Source organism: Dermochelys coriacea, chromosome 18 (assembly GCF_009764565.3).
Source record: "Dermochelys coriacea isolate rDerCor1 chromosome 18, rDerCor1.pri.v4, whole genome shotgun sequence".
NCBI lineage: Eukaryota > Metazoa > Chordata > Testudines > Dermochelyidae > Dermochelys > Dermochelys coriacea.
The window spans coordinates 928,822-945,586 of record NC_050085.1 but is presented as its reverse complement, the minus strand read 5'-3'; the positions used below and the strand labels follow the sequence as shown (position 1 = coordinate 945,586).

General features: G+C 50.2%; 1 protein-coding gene across 2 annotated transcripts in view; it reads right to left on the bottom strand.

Moving 5' to 3' along the window:
- Positions 1-1,135: 1,135 nt before the first annotated feature.
- ALPL (alkaline phosphatase, biomineralization associated) overlaps positions 1,136-16,765 on the bottom strand; it is a 90,511-nt gene continuing 74,881 nt past the window's right edge. For both annotated transcript variants that reach the window (XM_038376929.1, XM_038376930.2), the window contains 4 exons: positions 7,186-7,320; positions 5,920-6,111; positions 4,175-4,294; positions 1,136-3,824 (listed from right to left, as the gene is read on the bottom strand). In XM_038376929.1, the coding sequence (XP_038232857.1) occupies positions 3,556-3,824; positions 4,175-4,294; positions 5,920-6,111; positions 7,186-7,320 (716 nt within the window). In that variant the 3' untranslated portion in view covers positions 1,136-3,555. The remainder of the gene's footprint in view (positions 3,825-4,174; positions 4,295-5,919; positions 6,112-7,185; positions 7,321-16,765) is intronic.

Genomic DNA, 16,765 nt, shown 5'->3' with positions numbered 1-16,765 from the left:
CTGTCTCCCAAGATCTGTGAGATATTCAAGGGGTGAGCTAGGATCCAAATCCAGGGCTCTTAGGTTAAGGTCCATCTTCCTCACCCACAAAAAACATCTCAGTGATAATTAAAAAGAAAAGGAGTACTTGTGGCACCTTAGAAACAAATTTATTAGAGCATAAGCTTTCGTGAGTTACAGCTCAAATGCATCCGATGAAGTGAGCTGTAGCTCACGAAAGCTTATGCTCTAATAAATTTGTTAGTCTCTAAGGTGCCACAAGTACTCCTTTTCTTTTTGCGAATACAGACTAACACGGCTGCTACTCTGAAGTCTCCTTACAGTGTGTATGATAAACCCATTGTTTCATGTTCTCTATGTGTGTATATAAATCTCTCCTCTGTTTTTTCCACCAAATGCATCCGATGAAGTGAGCTGTAGCTCACGAAAGCTTATGCTTTAATAAATTTGTTAGTCTCTAAGGTGCCACAAGTACTCCTTTTCTCTATGTATCAAAATGCAACCCTAAACATGGGCAAGAAAACAAAGAAGGCACATGGGGGGGGGGAAATGGAGTGGGGAAGAGTGTCTAGGAAGAGAAGGTCCTTGGGACAGGGACCATCATTTTGTTCTGTATTTATACAGCACCTAGCACAATGGTGTCCATGACGAGGTCTCTTAGTCACCACTTCAGCACAAATAAATAAAGAGAGGGTTGTGGCACAGGGCAGTAGCAAGAGTGTCTAATTTAACATCAAGACCCAGTTTGGAGGGGTTTAAAACAGAATGCCCAAATTTATTTTAAATAATAATACAATAAAAAACCCAAGCAGGAATACCTGCCACAACAGGCCTCCGACAGGCCCGTGTTCCTCCAGGGGACCTTCTTCCTGCAACGCTGACTCTTAACGCCAAGCCAGGGAGTTTTGTAGAGGCCTTCCCAGGACCCTTTGTGGGAGGAGGAGAAGTCTTGCCCCATCTCTCTGTTATGCCCAGCACCCACTGTTATGGTTCTGCACCCAGATTTTGCTATAGCCCAGAGAGATTTATGCTGAGAAGCTGATGCACATTTATGGAAAAACCACAAGCAGCTTTAACAACAAGATCTCCACACTAAACACTGAAACAAGAGGCCTCAATGCAAATCCAATCCAGATGCATTCCCAGATTTGTATTTATTTATCACTGACAGCTGATTTGCTTTCACCATGGACAATACCCATAGCAACAGTTTCTATGGAAATACAGACAGCGGTCTTAGGTCACAGGTTATGAAGTGGATTGACTGTTCCTTCCACGTGGCTGCGTTCAGGCCAGTGGTTTTCTTATGAATGAAACCCAAAGAGGCTGTCCTTCCAGTGCCTCATTGGCCCCAAGAATTGAAGTTTCTTCAAACAATCCGCTATGGCCTGAAATAGTTAATTTTTTTTTAAAAGGCTTTATTAAAAACAAAAAAAACAAAACAAAACCTACTGACAAATTGAACAGCTGAATAAAACCTTGATAAATTAAAGAGCTCAGGTCTCCTAAGGGCATGCTGATGAGCATCCTCAGAAACTAATCACCACATGTCATGGCAAATAATTCCCCTCCACCTGCTGCATCAACTTGTCAGGAGAAATGATGGTTAGTCTTTCAAGGCACATAAGTGTTTTTGACAATGTTATCCCTGCGCGCGCGCGCGCGCGCACACACACACACCCTACTTCTTTCTGTATATCAGCAGGGGCCTTGGCCATGCTGGTCTCCTAGTATCTAGAAAAATTAAGTCCCATTGACTTTTAATAGGATTTTGGCTCCTAAGGCTGTTGCATCATCACACTGTGATGCAATCAGAGACAGGGAAAACAGTTTGGTTCAAATATGACCCAGCCTGAAACTCAAAATTGACCTTTTTTTATATAGGAGACAAGGTGGATGAGTGAGCCCAGCCATGACACAGAGATCTGTGCAGCTCAAAAGTGTGTGTCTTTCACCAACAGAACTCTGTCCAATAGAAGATAGCTTGTCTCGCTAACATCCTGGGACCAACATGGCCACAGCACTGCAAACAACCTTTTAATATGGTCAAGAAAAGTTTGACCAACATTATTCTCCAGCTGCTCCCCACTGATGAGCTCAGGCCAAGACTGCAATATGGTAGCAAAGGTTGATCGTGGGGGTATTGTCCATGGCCTAACTGGCTGTAGAAAATCTCACAAGAATACCTTTACTTGGACCTTCCCAGTCCAGCTTGGAAGACATGAGGGGTTGACTGACCCAGGATCTGACAACCTGGGTTCCTAGCCTGACGTGCCATTTTGCCCCACATCTTCACATCACAGCATCACCAAGGAGTGACCAACAAGCATGGTCTCCAGAGACCTTTAGTGTCCTACAAGCCAGACATGAGGAACAAAGCAGAGCCTAGACAAATCAGAATTGTGGCACGAGGTCTGGGACAGACGTGGCAACCCCAGCGTAGGCTGGGAGCGCCCAATATGCCTGGCACCAAGGGGGCTAAAGGGAGGAATCAAAGAGGGCTCCATATATTGTATCACCCTGGCTTCAAACACCACTGATAATACTTAGTCCTGCCATGAGTGCAGGGGACTGTACTAGAGACCTCACAAGGTCCCTTCCAGTCTTAGGATTCTATGAATATGAGTGATTCCTTTGGACCCACTGAAAGTCTCATCAGTGATGCCATAGTGCAGGGTCTGAAGCATCACTCCTGTGCTGTCAGACAGAGGACCGGATTTTCAAAAGGAGCTGAGGCCCAGAGCCACAAAGATATTTAGGCTCCTAACTTCCATTGAAACTGGAGGGACTTGGGAGCCTAAATACCTTTATGGATCCGGCTCTAGGTGGCCCATTCCTGCTGACTTAAGTGACTAATTCCCCAAAGTTCGTCTGAAAACATCAACCAGAGATGAACGAAGAAGCCAAATTCAGATTCCAAAAGCCACTTCTCTCAAAAGTTTAGATCCGGTTTTTGGTTCCAGGGGAGGAAGCCTCTATTTACATAATCAGCAGCCATGGGAGGAGAATAGAACATTTCCTAATAGGTGAGTTTGGTTCTTCTGATTTTTTTTTTTAAAAACTGCTTGATTTGGGTTAGGGGAGCATAAAACATTATTAGATATGAAACAACTGGACCCAAGAGAGTTTGCCCCAGCCTGAACCTGTGTGTCTCTGCCTTTGGGTTCACAGAACCAGTCCAGGCTATTGCTATAGAAACAGCCCAACACTTCCAGCTCTTGAAGCCAACTTGGAGTACAGGGCATCCACACAAGGGACGTTCAGCAGCATCAACAGCAACTGAGCCCCTCACTCAGTTCCCCACCCCTAATGATCTTGAACAGTGGTTCATGGCCATAGGCCAGCTGCCCTGGTTCAGGGGCAAGGTGGGTCCAGAGGCAAGAGCCATAGAAAGCTTTGGTATTATGTCCAATGTGGTTAAAGCCTGAAGATCCCGTATCATATGGCGAGACAGGTTCCAAGATCAGTCTTTGAATGGGGTCAAGATCTCTATTTGAGACAGCTGGCGACCCCTGGTCTGTGACTGAAGGAAGTGAGCTGATTCAGGGAAAGACCTTAAAACAAGAATTTGAGGAGGATGATGGAAGCAAGGATGGAGAGGAAGGGCAGAGGCCCCACTATATTGTGGTGGGCCCCAGAACGGCAGTGGTCTGTGTTCTGGCCAATGCAGGCGGCATAGGCCATGACGTGTGGGATGTAGTTCTGTTCGTGGACTCCATGCAGGAGGTGGGCCATGGGGCCCTTGGCAAAGATCGCTACATCCTCACCCCCATGGGTCTCCTGGCGCAGGGGCACAGCCGACTGGGCCTGGTAGCTGGCATGAGCTGCAGAGAGAGAACAAACAGCTGTAAGAGACTGGGGAGTCAGACCACCAGGCTGGAGATTGGCACCCACTATCCACTGAAGAAGGGGCCTCCCCAGCTTCCATCCTGATGTGACAGGCCACCTTTGAGAGGGGAGGGAGTTCAGTCTCCATGGCCCACTCAGACCACGGCCTTTCTGCTGAGGGCACCAATGTGGTGCCCGTTAGTGGCAGTGGGTTCAGGACATGGACTCTGTCTCACTGGGAATTAGATTGGGACAAGCAATGAATTTTACATGAACCCAGTGACATTAGCTGGTCCCTACCACGTGCCCCCCACCCATCCCCATCTTGCCAGTCCCCCAAACTCACCATAATCCACAGCGGACACATTCTCCCTCTCTCCGGCTACGATTTTGTACCCGGGGCCATTTCCGTACAGGATGGAGGTGAAGGGCATTTTATCCACATCGCTGTGCATCGGTGCTAGACCTGCGCGGGGAGGAGCATGGTTAGCGTGAGGGATGGTGTCCATTGCTCCTCTACAGAAGATGTCATGCTTGACTCCAATCCTGCCCTTTCCATAGAGTATTTTTTGCTGGGGAGGCATATCTCCAGGATTCCCTAGTTTATCTGCTCCAGCCCCTCACCCCAATCCTCTCTTTAGCCAAGGACAGTGACTGGAGTGTCAGCCAGTGCTGCTCATGCTACCCTGGCGCTGATCACATGCCCATCAAAGAGACCAAGCTCCAGTTCCCAAGTGAGAACGGGGAGAAGGGAAGTGTGCCACAAAAAATAGTCACTACAGCCAGCGTTCAGGGGGTGAATAACTCAGGAGGCGGCCAGAACTGTCAAAGGTTTGATGTTTTTATAGTCCAGCCTGCTCATAGCCCATGCAGCCATTCCACCCCACTGGAAGCTCATCAGCTCTCCTTGGCTAAGCAGGGTCAGCATTGGCCAGCATTTGGATGGGAGACCCAACCAGACAACCCCAAGGTGTTGTAGCAAGCAGTGCAGGTGCTGCAGCAGGCAGAGAGTTGTTGGGCCAATGCCCCAGCATGGTGCTATGCTGCTGGAGGTCTTGCCTTCTGGAGATGTGGAGCTGAGATCCTCCTGACCGGCTCGGTCATCACTGACTGCATGGAACCTTTGGCAAGAGAGTTGGAGCGTGAACTCATTTCATGTGCAACTGGAACCCTTACAGTGTGTGTGTGGGGGGAAATGGTCTCTATTTTCTTAACAAAAGAAGCCTCGTTTTTTCTACTCTGCCCCTCTGAAAACCTCTTGCTCCAGTTCATCTCGACTGTTGCAAGGCTCCTACCCACAGCTGTGCTGGCAGGCCCAGACTGGGCATCTCATTTCCTGACAAACTGAATTAGTGGTTTTAAATCAGAAAAGTGATTACTCCCCCACCCCCACTCCATCAGAAAGGAGAAATAGGGCATTTTGCTGGGCTAGCTAAACAGCTGCTGTGTTTCGACCCGGGGTGGATGGTGCAAGTCTGGGCTGCAGTAGAGATGAGCTCCAGTACATCTGAAATCCAGGCCTCAAACCCAGAGAGTTTTAGGGTGTTCAGAACTGGGGTTTGGTTCTAGTCCATGGGCTCAGGAATCCAGGAGCTGGATATTATGACGTGATTAGAAATCCATCCCCAATAACTAGGTGGTGGTAAATTTTCCCTTCACTTGGGGTCTTTATATCGAGATTGGATGTCTTTCTAAACAGATGCACTCCAGGTCAGCCACAAGCCATGGGCTCAGGTGCAATGCAGGACTCTCTGGGGGACTTCTCAGGCTTGAATTACATGGGAGTCAGACTAGAGGACTGTAATGACCTTACAGTCTAGGAAAGCTGCCAAAGGTTTTGCCCTGGTTCTGACACTGGACACATTTCAATCACTGCTGTTTCAAGGGACATCATAGAATCATAGATCAGTGTTGGAAGGGACCTCAAGAGGTCATTTAGTCCAACCCCAGATAATCATCCCAGCCAAGGCTTTGTCAATCCTGCAAGGCAGCGATGCCAAACAGTTCTCCAGCAATAACTGTCCAGGTGCCACCATTTGGAGACTGGCGGGTCTTCGGCTTGTGGGGAGAACCAATGGCTTAAACCCTTACCGAAAATGGGATTGCCGCGGGGTGTGTATCCACCAAAGGTGAAGACATGGGAGTGGTCAGCAGTGACTACGGTCAGCGTGTCCTCCAGTGACGTCATGCCACCAGCCTGGCCTATGGCTGTGTCCATCTCCACGGTCTCATACAGTGCGTGCTTGGCTTTCCCCTCGTGGTGACCGTGATCGATCCTACCTCCTGGAAAGGGAAAAGCAAGAAGGGAACTGGTCGGACAAGAAACCTGGGAATCACCAATAACGGATCACACCATTGGTCCATCCTGCCTGCGCTCTTGGACCAGGCCAATGGCCTATGGAGTCCAATATCCTTCCTCTTGGCTGCACCAGGCCAGTACCAGCCCACTCTCCTGTCCCAACACTGGCCTGTGGCGGGTGCTGCACTGGAAGGCGCAAACCACGTTTACCCACTTTACAGTGTGGCAAAATAGGTCTGAGCTGTTATGTGGAGAAGGGATGGAAGGAGCAGACAGGGAGAGAGCCAGGGAAATAAATCATCATCATTTCTACCAAGCCACTTCCAGGGTCACGTCCACAACCGAGTCGCCTCCTGCTGCTTCCCCAGGGACGCGCTGAGTGAGATACCAGGGCATGCAGCAGACTCGCTATTAGAAGCAACACCCACACAGCAGGGATAAGTACTACCTCCTAGAGCCCTCAGGATGGAGGGAGTTGCTGGGCTGGAGTCTTGATTCTGATGTGGTGAATATTCCACACCACAAGCTCTCCATTCCTCCCCCTTCCAGGCCAGCAAAGGAAACCAACTTCTCTTGACTGAAAGGTGTAATCAGGGGCCAGCATTACCTGCACTTCAGATGCTAGAAAGGGAGGCTAATGCAGTTAAGCTAGGAGTTTGTGGACCACTATCAGACCAGTGCTGGTATTTACCGATGTCCAGGGTCTCCCTGTCCCTTGGGAGCCGTGGGCTCTGGGACCCATTGCCTACATACTAGGCTCTCCCCACAAAGCAATTTCCATCTGTTCCCTTGTAGGGCAAATGGCTGGGGAACTTGCTCAGCTCCTTTCCTGACTCGTGAAGCAATGGTGGGTGCAACAGGGGTGGGTTTTGCCCACTGTCACTCGACTCCAGAACTGTTTCATCACCCTCTCAGAGAGGCACATTCAGGTCAGAAGACAATAGCAGCCCTCCAGTAACAGGCCCGTGTCCTCAGCATGGGATGCTCCAGCCCTGAAAAGCTAGGATGGGAAGCTCAGCCTCACAGGGCCCTGGTAGTCTGGAGACCCTGGCTCTCACCTTCTACCAGCAGGAAGAATCCTCGGGGGTTTCTCTGGAGGATTTTGATGGCCACCTGCACCATCTCTGTCAGGGAAGGATCTGTCTGGACATTCCTGTCTAGCTCATACATCATATCCATTGGCTCGAAGAGGCCTGCAAAGGGAGAGGACATGTCAGCTATGCACAATGTTTTGATCTTCATGAGGGCCTCAGATCCACGTGCTACCAATTCTGATTGAGGAGGCAAGGCTGTACCAACATGATCACCAAAGTTTTTCCCAGAATAATGATCCCTCATGGGCTCTGCTAGCCTCTCACTGCTTTCTGCCACCAGGAGCTGGACACATTCTGGCAGAGTAGCCAGGCATTTTGACCCCCAGTCCATTGCTCTGCTCACTAGGCAGCACTACCCTGGATGTATGAGATAACGTATGTATACCGCAGTATGCATTGGGATGTGGGCTGTGCGGTGTGACGGGGGATGTAACTGAGAAGTGGGTGCGGGGTTCCGATTAGATTTTCCTCTGAATGGGTCAGCAGCCTACTATGGACATAAGGATTGATTGGCAATCCCTCAATTCAAGGATGTTCTCTACCACAGATTTACCATGACCCAGAATTGGACTCCTGAAACTGCAAATCTGCCCGCAGTAAGTACAGACATTTCGTGGCAGGCCAGCAGCCTGCTGGGAGAAAGTTCTCTCTCTCTCTTTTCTGCTTCAAGGGCTAGGCGCCTCTCCTTGAAGTGGGCCACTGTCTGATGGAAGATATGGTGCCACTGGGGTCAGTTGGTGGCTTGCTCCTCCCAGCTTGTGATGCCTACATCTGTTTTCTTAAGATACATTTTCAGTGTCTTTGTAGCACAGAGGTTCTCAAACATCATTGCACCGCAACCCCCTTTTAACAACAAAAGTTACTACAGGACCCCAGGAGCCTGGGAGTGTGGGGGGCATGCGCAAAGCCAAAGCCCCACCTCCCCAGGCAGGGGACCTGTAATGTGAGTCCTATCACCCAGGGCTGAAGCCCTCGGGCTTGGGCCCTGGGCCCCAGCAAACCAGCCCTGGCGACCCCATTGAAAAGGGGTTGGGACCCACTTTGGGGTCATAGAATATCAGGGTTGGAAGGGACCTCAGGAGGTCATCTAGTCTAACCCCCTGCTCAAAGCAGGACCAATCCCCAATTTTTGCCCCTGATCCCTAAATGGCCTCCTCAAGGATTGAACTCACAATCCTGGGTTTAGCAGGCCAATGCTCAAACCACTAAGCTATCCCTCCCCCCCCCCATCCTGACCCACAGTTTGAGAACTGCCGTAGCATTTCCTCTGACTACCATGGGATCTCTGACCATTGGTGAGCTGAGAGTAGAGGACTTTTTTTGGGAGGTGAGACTCTGGCATCTGCACACAATGTCCAGCCCAGTGAAGTTGGTGCATGAGGATCATTGCTTCAATTCTGGTGACACTGGCTTCAACGAGGATGCTGGCATTAGCGCAGCAATCTTGCCTCTTGATGCAAAGTGTTTTCCAGAAGCATTGTTGGTGGTACCTCTCCACACTCCTGAGGTGCTGTCAATCGATCACCCAGGTTTTACCTCCATAAAGGAGTGTAGGAACAACAATTGTCTTCTAGACCTGGATCTTGATGTCCTGCCATAGGTCATAGTCTGTCTCTATCAACTGTGATGCCCTGTGGAAGGTGCTGACCAAATTTGGCTGCCCTCCAAAATTTCTTAAGGTGCTAAGGCTTCTCCAAGATCAGATGACTGCCATGGTTCTCTGTAATGGCCTTGAGACAGAACATTTCAGCATCAAAATCGGGGTTAAGCTAGGATGCGTTATTGCCCCAACCCTGTTCTCCATCTATTTAGCAGTCATTTTGGTCAGCTGACATTCAATACAGAATGGATGGGTGGCTCATTAATCTTTGACGTCTCCGCTCAAAGTCTAAAGTCTTCAGGGCGTCCATTACTGATCTTCAGTATGCAGATGACTGTGCCATCTTCGCGCACACTGAGAATGACCTTCAGTCCACATTGGATTTTCTTGCAAAAGTTTACCGAAGCCTAGGGCTCCCACTAAATATTGAGAAGATTACAGTGCTCTATCAGCCTGCTTCAAGGCCTTGCATACGACCCACCACAAATCACCATCGAGAGTCAGACTTTGGAGACAGTTGAGCACTTTTGCTACTTTGGTAGCCAACCTTTTCAAAATACAAAAATAGACAGTGAAATCCAGCACAGGATCCAGCGTGCAAGTGCTTCCTTTGGGGAATTGCTTCAAACACGTTTTATGGATATAATAGAGAGAGAGAGAGAGAAGTGTGAGTGAGTGAGTGTGTGTGAGAGACCATACCCTGCTTTAACAGCAGCACATTACAGACGGGCCCAGAACTGTGCTTAGAGGCCAATGGGACCTGGTACAGATCAGAGACACACACCCACATTTCTACTGAGCCCTGGTCTACACTAGGCGTTGGTCGAATTTAGCAGCGTTAAATCGATGTAACCCTGCACCCGTCCACACGACGAAGCCCTTTTTTTCGACTTAAAGGGCTCTTAAAATCTATTTCCTTACTCCACCTCCGACAAGGGGATTAGCGCTGAAATCAGTTTTGCTGGGTCGAATTTGGGGTACTGTGGATGCAATTAGACAGTATTGGCCTCTGGGAGCTATCCCAGAGTGCTCCATTGTGACCGCTCTGGACAGCGCTCAACTCAGAGGCACTGACCAGGTAGACAGGAAAAGGCCCACGAACTTTTGAATTTCAATTTCCTGTTTGGCCAATGTGGCAAGCTGCAGGTGACCATGCGGAGCTCATCAGCAGAGGTGATCATGATGGAGTCCCAGAATCACAAAATAGCTCCAGCATGGACCGAACGGGAGATATGGGATCTGATTGCTGTATGGGGAGAGGAATCTGGGCTATCAGAACTGCGTTCCAGTTTTCGAAATGCCAAAACATTTGTGAAAAATCTCCCAGGGCATGAAGGACAGAGGCCATAACAGGGACCCAAAGCAGTGCTGTGTGAAACTTAAGGAGCTGAGGCAAGCCTACCAGAAAACCAGAGAGGCGAACGGCTACTCCGGTCAGAGCCCCAAACATGTGGCTTCTATGATGAGCTGCATGCCATTTTAGGGGGTTCAGCCACCACTACCCCAGCTGTGTTGTTTGACTCCTTCAATGGAGATGGAGGCAACAGGAAGCAGGTCACCTGGTTGAAATAGGGTGCTTTTCTTAAGGGGACATTCAGAGGTGCCCGTTCCTGCTAGGCTGTTTGCCTATGGCTGAACAGAAATGTTCCCTGCTGTTAGCCACGTGGTGGGGGGAGGCAAAATGCAAGCTTGTAACAAAAGCACGTGCTATGTATGTAATGTTAACAGCAAGGTTTACCGTGAAAGAGTGTACCCATTGTTCTATAAAATGTGTCTTTTTAAATACTACTGTCCCATTTTTTTCCCTCCACCAGATGCATGTGTTTCAAGGATCACAGGATCTTCTCCTTTCCAGAGGCTAGCGAAGATTAGAAGGCGAAAAAAAACGCACTCGCAATGAAATGTTCTCTGAGCTCATGCTGTCCTCCCACACTGACAGAGAACAGACGAATGCATGGAGGCAGACAACGTCAGAGTGCAGGAAAGCACAAAATGACCAGGAGGAGAGGTGACGGGCTGAAGAGAGGGCTGAAGCTGAAAGGTGGCGGCAGCGTGATGAGAGGAGGTAGGATTCAATGCTGAGGCTGCTGGAGGATCAAACTAATATGCTCCAGCATATGGTTGAGCTGCAGGAAAGGGAACAGGAGCACAGACTGCTGCTACAGCCCCTGTGTAACCAACCACCCTCCTCCCCAAGTTCCATAACCTCCTCACCCAGACGCCCAAGAACATGGTGGGGGGCCTCTGGCCACGCAGCCACTCCCCCCACAGAGGATTGGCCAAGTAACAGAAGGCTGGCATCCAATAAGTTTTAAACTTTTAAAGTGCTGTGTGGCCTTGTCCTTCCCTCCTCCACCACCCTTCCTGGGCTACCCTGGTAATTATCCCCCTATTTGTGTGATGAATTAATAAAGAATGCCTGAATGTGAAGCAACAATGATTTTATTGCCTCTGCAAGCGGTGATCGAAGGGAGGTGGGAAGGGTGGTTAGCTTACAGGGAAGTAGAGTGAACCAAGGGGTGGGGGGTTTCATCAAGGAGAAACAAACAGAACTTTCACACCGTAGCCTGGCCAGTCATGAAACTGGTTTTCAAAGCTTCTCTGATGCGCACCACACCCTCCTGTGCTCTTCTGATCGCCCTGGTGTCTGGCTGTGTGTAACCAGCAGCCAGGCAATTTGCCTCAACCTCCCACCCAGTCATAAACATCTCCCCCTTACTCTCACAGATATTGTGGAGCACACAGCAAGCAGTAACAACAGTGGGAATATTGGTTTCGCTGAGGTCTAACCGACTCAGTAAACTGCGCCAGCGTGCTTTTAAACATCCAAATGCACATTCTACCACCATTCTGCACTTGTTCAGCCTGTAGTTGAACAGCTCCTGCCTACACTCTCCAGGCTGCCTATGTATGGCTTCATGAGCCATAGCATTAAGGGGTAGGCTGGGTCCCCAAGAATAACTATAAGTATTTCAACATCCCCAATGTTTATTTTCTGGTCTGGGAAGAAAGTCCCTTCCTGAAGCTTTTGAAACAGATCAGAGTTCCTGAAGATGCGAGCGTCATGTACCTTTCCCGGCCATCCCACGCTGATGTTGGTGAAACGTCCCTTGTGATCCACCAGTGCTTGCAGCACTATTGAAAAGTACCCCTTGTGGTTTATGTACTCGCTGGCTTGGTGCTCCGGTGCCAAGATAGGGATACGGGTTCTGTCTATGGCCCCACCACAGTTAGGGAATCCCATTGCAGCGAAGCCATCCACTATGACCTGCACATTTCCCAGGGTCAGTACCCTTGATATCAGCAGATCTTTGATCGCGTTGGCTCCTTGCATCACTGCAGCCCCCACAGTAGATTTGCCCACTCCAAATTGATTCCTGACTGACCAGTAGCTGTCTGGCATTGCAAGCTTCCACAGGGCTATTGCCACTCGCTTCTCAACTGTGAGGGCTGCTCTCATCTTGGTATTCTTGGGCCTCAGGGCAGGAGAAAGCAAGTCACAAAGTTCCATGAAAGTGCCCTTCTGCATGTGAAAGTTTCGCAGCCACTGGGAATCGTCCCAGACCTGCAAGACTATGCAGTCCCACCAGTCTGTGCTTGTTTCCCGGGCCCAGAATCGGCGTTCCACCACATGAGCCTGCCCCATTAGCACCATGATGCCCACATTGCCAGGGCACGTGCTTTGAGAGAAGTCTGTGTCCATGTCCTCATCACTCTCGTAACCACACTGACATCGCCTACTCACCCGGTTTCGCTTTGCCAGGTTCTGGTGCTGCATATACTGCTGGATAACGCGTGTGGTGTTTAATGTGCTCCTAATTGCCAAAGTGATCTGAGCGGGCTCCATGCTTGCTGTGGTATGGCGTCTGCACAGAAAAAAGGCACGGAATGATTGTCTCCTGTTGCCCTGACAGAGGGAGGGGTGACCGACGACATGGCTTACAGGGAATTAAAATCAACAAAGGGGGTGGCTTTGCAAGAAACTGAATGGCCGCCTCAAGGCTAGAACTCAAAACCTCAAGGACAGAACTCAAAACTGGGTTTAGCAGGCCATTGATTTCACAGAGGGAGGGAGGGAGGAGAAAATGAATACAAAACAAATCTGGTCTATTTCTTGTTTTGAGCCACTTCATCTATCTTTATACATCTTGCTGGCAGCAGACTGTGCAGTACGACCACTAGCCATCGTCACCTCCCGGGTGCTCGGCAGAAGATGGTGCAGTATGATTGCTGGCCATCATCTTCTGCTGGCTGCAGATTAAAAGACAGTGCACTGCCAGTAGGACTCAATCACTGAGAGACGAAACAAGGGAAATGACCTGGCTGAGTCACTCCCATGTTTGCCCAGGCGCCCGGTTAAAAGAGCACCCAGGACTACGTTGACGACGGCTACCAGTCATACTGCACTGTCTGCTGCCAAAAGGCAATAAGCTGCTGCTGTATAGCAATGCAGTACCACATCCGCCAGCACCGAGGAGACATATGGTGACTGTTAGCTGAGCGGGCTCTATGCTTGTCGTGGTATGGCGTCTTCACAGGTAACTCACGAAAAAGGCGCAAAACGATTGTCTGCTGCTTGCTTTTACGGAGGGAGGGAGGGAACGAACGGGGGCCTGTCGATATGTACCCAGAACCACCCACGACAATCTTTTAGCCCCATCAGGGGCTGGGATTTCTACCCAGAATTCAAATAGGCGGTGGAGACTGCGGGAACTGTGGGATAGCTACCCACAGTGCAAAGCTCCGGAAGTCGATGGTTGCCTCGGTACTGTGGACACAGTCCACCGACTACATGCACTTAGAGCATTTATGTGGGGACACACACTCGACTGTATAAAAATGCTTTCTATAAATTTGACCTAATTTCATAGTGTAGACATACCCGGAGTGAGTCTCTGGAGTATTTTACAGGTGCACATTTTCCCTGGGACTCCAGACTTGTGCTCCCACTGTCCACTTGTCCTCCATGCTCACACTGCCTGCTCATGCACTGCTGCAGCTACTGCCAGCTGCCTCTTTCCCCCAATCCTAGCAACTGGCTCAGATGTACCAAGTCTCTGCTACATGCAGTAATCAGTGCGACTTGGCACCATGAGACATAACTGCTGAAACAGAGCCCAGAGCTGCTGCTCATCTTGCACATCCATATGGATCTGACAAGCAGAGGAGGTAGGACACGTGTTGCTGGGGTGGAGCAATTGTTCAAGGCCCACATCACACTCAGATCCTCAGGGACAGGGGCAGTGACTCTCCTGAGGAGTGTGTCTGACAATCAGACACCTTCTTACTTTCTTACTGCAATCTGTTGCTCAGGTTACCCTCCTGCCAATACTCCAATGGACTCAAATCTGCTCCTGGTTATAATGGAGCCTGGGGGCAGCTTCGCTCTGTGTCAGGATTCCTCCCTATTGTTCACTGCTAATGCTGGCTCTTTGCTCCTCTGTGTGGCCTCTAGGGAATCCTGCCTTCTAGCCTACAATGGGTTAACGAGATGGCTGCATGCCTTGTCTCAGTAGCCAGGGAGCCAGCAGGAAATGAGTGCCCAAACACTGTATGCCCGATCTAAGAGTTTGTTCACGCCAACCTGTTTGGTGCCTCAGATGCAGTCTCTGGCCACTTCCTTCCCCTTGAGCCGCAGCAAACACCCTGCAGATGTCAAAGGCTTCAGCAGCTCCGGAGAGAGAGAGGGGCCTACACAGCCAGATGCTTTGCACATGTGCCATCCAGCTCTGGAGCTGATGTAGGGAGACGTCAGGGTGAGATCTCCCTGTGTCTGCACCTCCTGAGGGGCCAAGCATTTGGAACCAGACTCAGAAAGCAAACTGAGCTGTCTGGAGAAACAGTTTCCTGGATTTGTTTTCTTATGCTCTTAAAAATGGGTGGGTCATCACTAACTGCTGGGGTAAGTACTAAAACAATCTATTCAGAAGTTGGCAGAGGCATGAAGCAGGTACATGTGAACACACCTTCCATATGTACCCGTCCACACACCTGGCCCCGTATGTACATGTGTGTGCGTGAACATGCACAGCACAGTGAACATCTTCTGAAGAAATCTTCTGCACCAGAGTCTGTGTCGAGTCATGGCTGGGCAGGGACCAGCCTCCATTTGAAAAGGCAGCCTGAACTGTGGATCCAAATGTGAGTTCTAGGAGCCCCTGAACCCAAGAGGCTGCCACGCAGACCGTTGCACAGGCAGAGCGAGGAGCTGTAGGAATTGGAACCTGTGGGGACGTGGGTGACTGCGGTTCAGGACCATATATAACAACAACTGATGCATCGTTGACGCTCACAGTCGACTTAATGGGGTGGAGACCGGCAGCCTCAGCAGCAGTCCTGAGCGCCTTTCCCTGGAAGGCTCTCTCCACCCCATGACTGGGGCCAGCCTAGCACTGGACTTGACATTGGCAGGGCTGCAGGTTGTCGCAGAGTGAAAAAACTCCCAGACAGTCTGACTGTCCCGTTTGTCTGACGTTTTCCTTTGTTCAAGGCTCACCCCACAGTGGCAACTTCTGCGTCCCACGGGGCTGGGCCCAGCGCCCCATCCCTGGTACTGTGACGTGGAGTACCTCAGCCTCCATTGTGTTGGGAAGGCAGCGCCAGTCAGGAAAGCCAAACAAAGCAGCACTGCAGCCCTGCGTGCCAGGTTGCAAAGCCCAGAGCACAGCGCTGGGCTTAGCCCCGCAGAACCCAGGAGTCGCTGCTATGGGGCAAGTGTGGGAGGGCTCACTCTCCAGTCCCTCTCTATCCCTAGCCTCCACTCCTTACCTGGAGGTTGTGGTGCCAGGCATGGAGGGTGCTGCTGTGGATCATTGCCCCTCAGCGCGGTGAGGAAGAGGGCATTTGTTAGCAAAAATCAGAGAGCAGTTGTGGTAAATTCAGTAACACAGGCACTTTTGACTGAAGTTACCGGCACTCCCCTGTGATTCTTGATAACAAATGCTGTGGCAAATCTGCAGCCCCAGCCACTGGTTTTCAAAGCCATGATTGCTAGCACTTTGGTAGCAATGTTCTCTGAAAGCAGGGACAAGGACTCTTGCAGCCGTGCTCGCTGGACCAGAACATTATGCCCAGGCTCTCCATGGGTTGGTTTCTGAGCACGCTGTGTAACCACATCAGACACAGATGCTTGTGAGGCTGCAGCTGCATTTGAAAAGTGTTTCCGACACAGTTGTGAGCTGTAGCATAACCAAGAGGCCCAAAGGGGTTGTTTGACTTGGCAAGAGCTAGTAGCCATCCCCCTTCCTGCCACTTTCCCACTGTGCTTCCCTTGGATAACAGGAGCCCATAACAAGGAGAACACCTCCCAAATTCAGATGGGATGTGGGCCAGGTCCATAGGTGGTTCTCCACCAGATTTCAGGGAGTCAGGAGCCCCCTCCCTTTTCTGTGTAGCTAGATGGGAATGGGTCCCTTACAAACCCCATGTTCTGATGGAACATGGTCACAGGCTGGAAGAGGTGGAGTGCCATGGTCATACAGAAGGAGCCTAATTCCTTTCAAGGCATCCTTTGCAGACTTGCGGATACATTTTGCCCTCAATACGCATGACTGGATGTACAAACAGCAGCTACACGCACACAATGGGAAAGGTCCTGCACAAATACTCAGCCTTTTCAGCTCCCTGCATTTAAAAAAAAAATCAAAAGTCTCTCCTGCCTGCAAAAGGTACCTTCCCCCCAGCCCCTAATCTCCGTGTGGTTCTGCTCTCTGTTCCTCCCCCTCCATCCAAGGAGCAGTTGCAGGCCAGCTCCTCAGCTAGTCAGCAGCTCTGTAGCTATGATGCATAATGCAATGTCTCTAAGCTCTGCTTTCCCACGCTTCTGGGGTATGACAACTGTTCTGATGTTGCCTGGGTCACAAGGCATAACATAGCATGCCACTCCACATAGCAGCCAAGTCACCTCTGAAGTGCCAGTATTTTAATAGGACATTAGCACCTCCT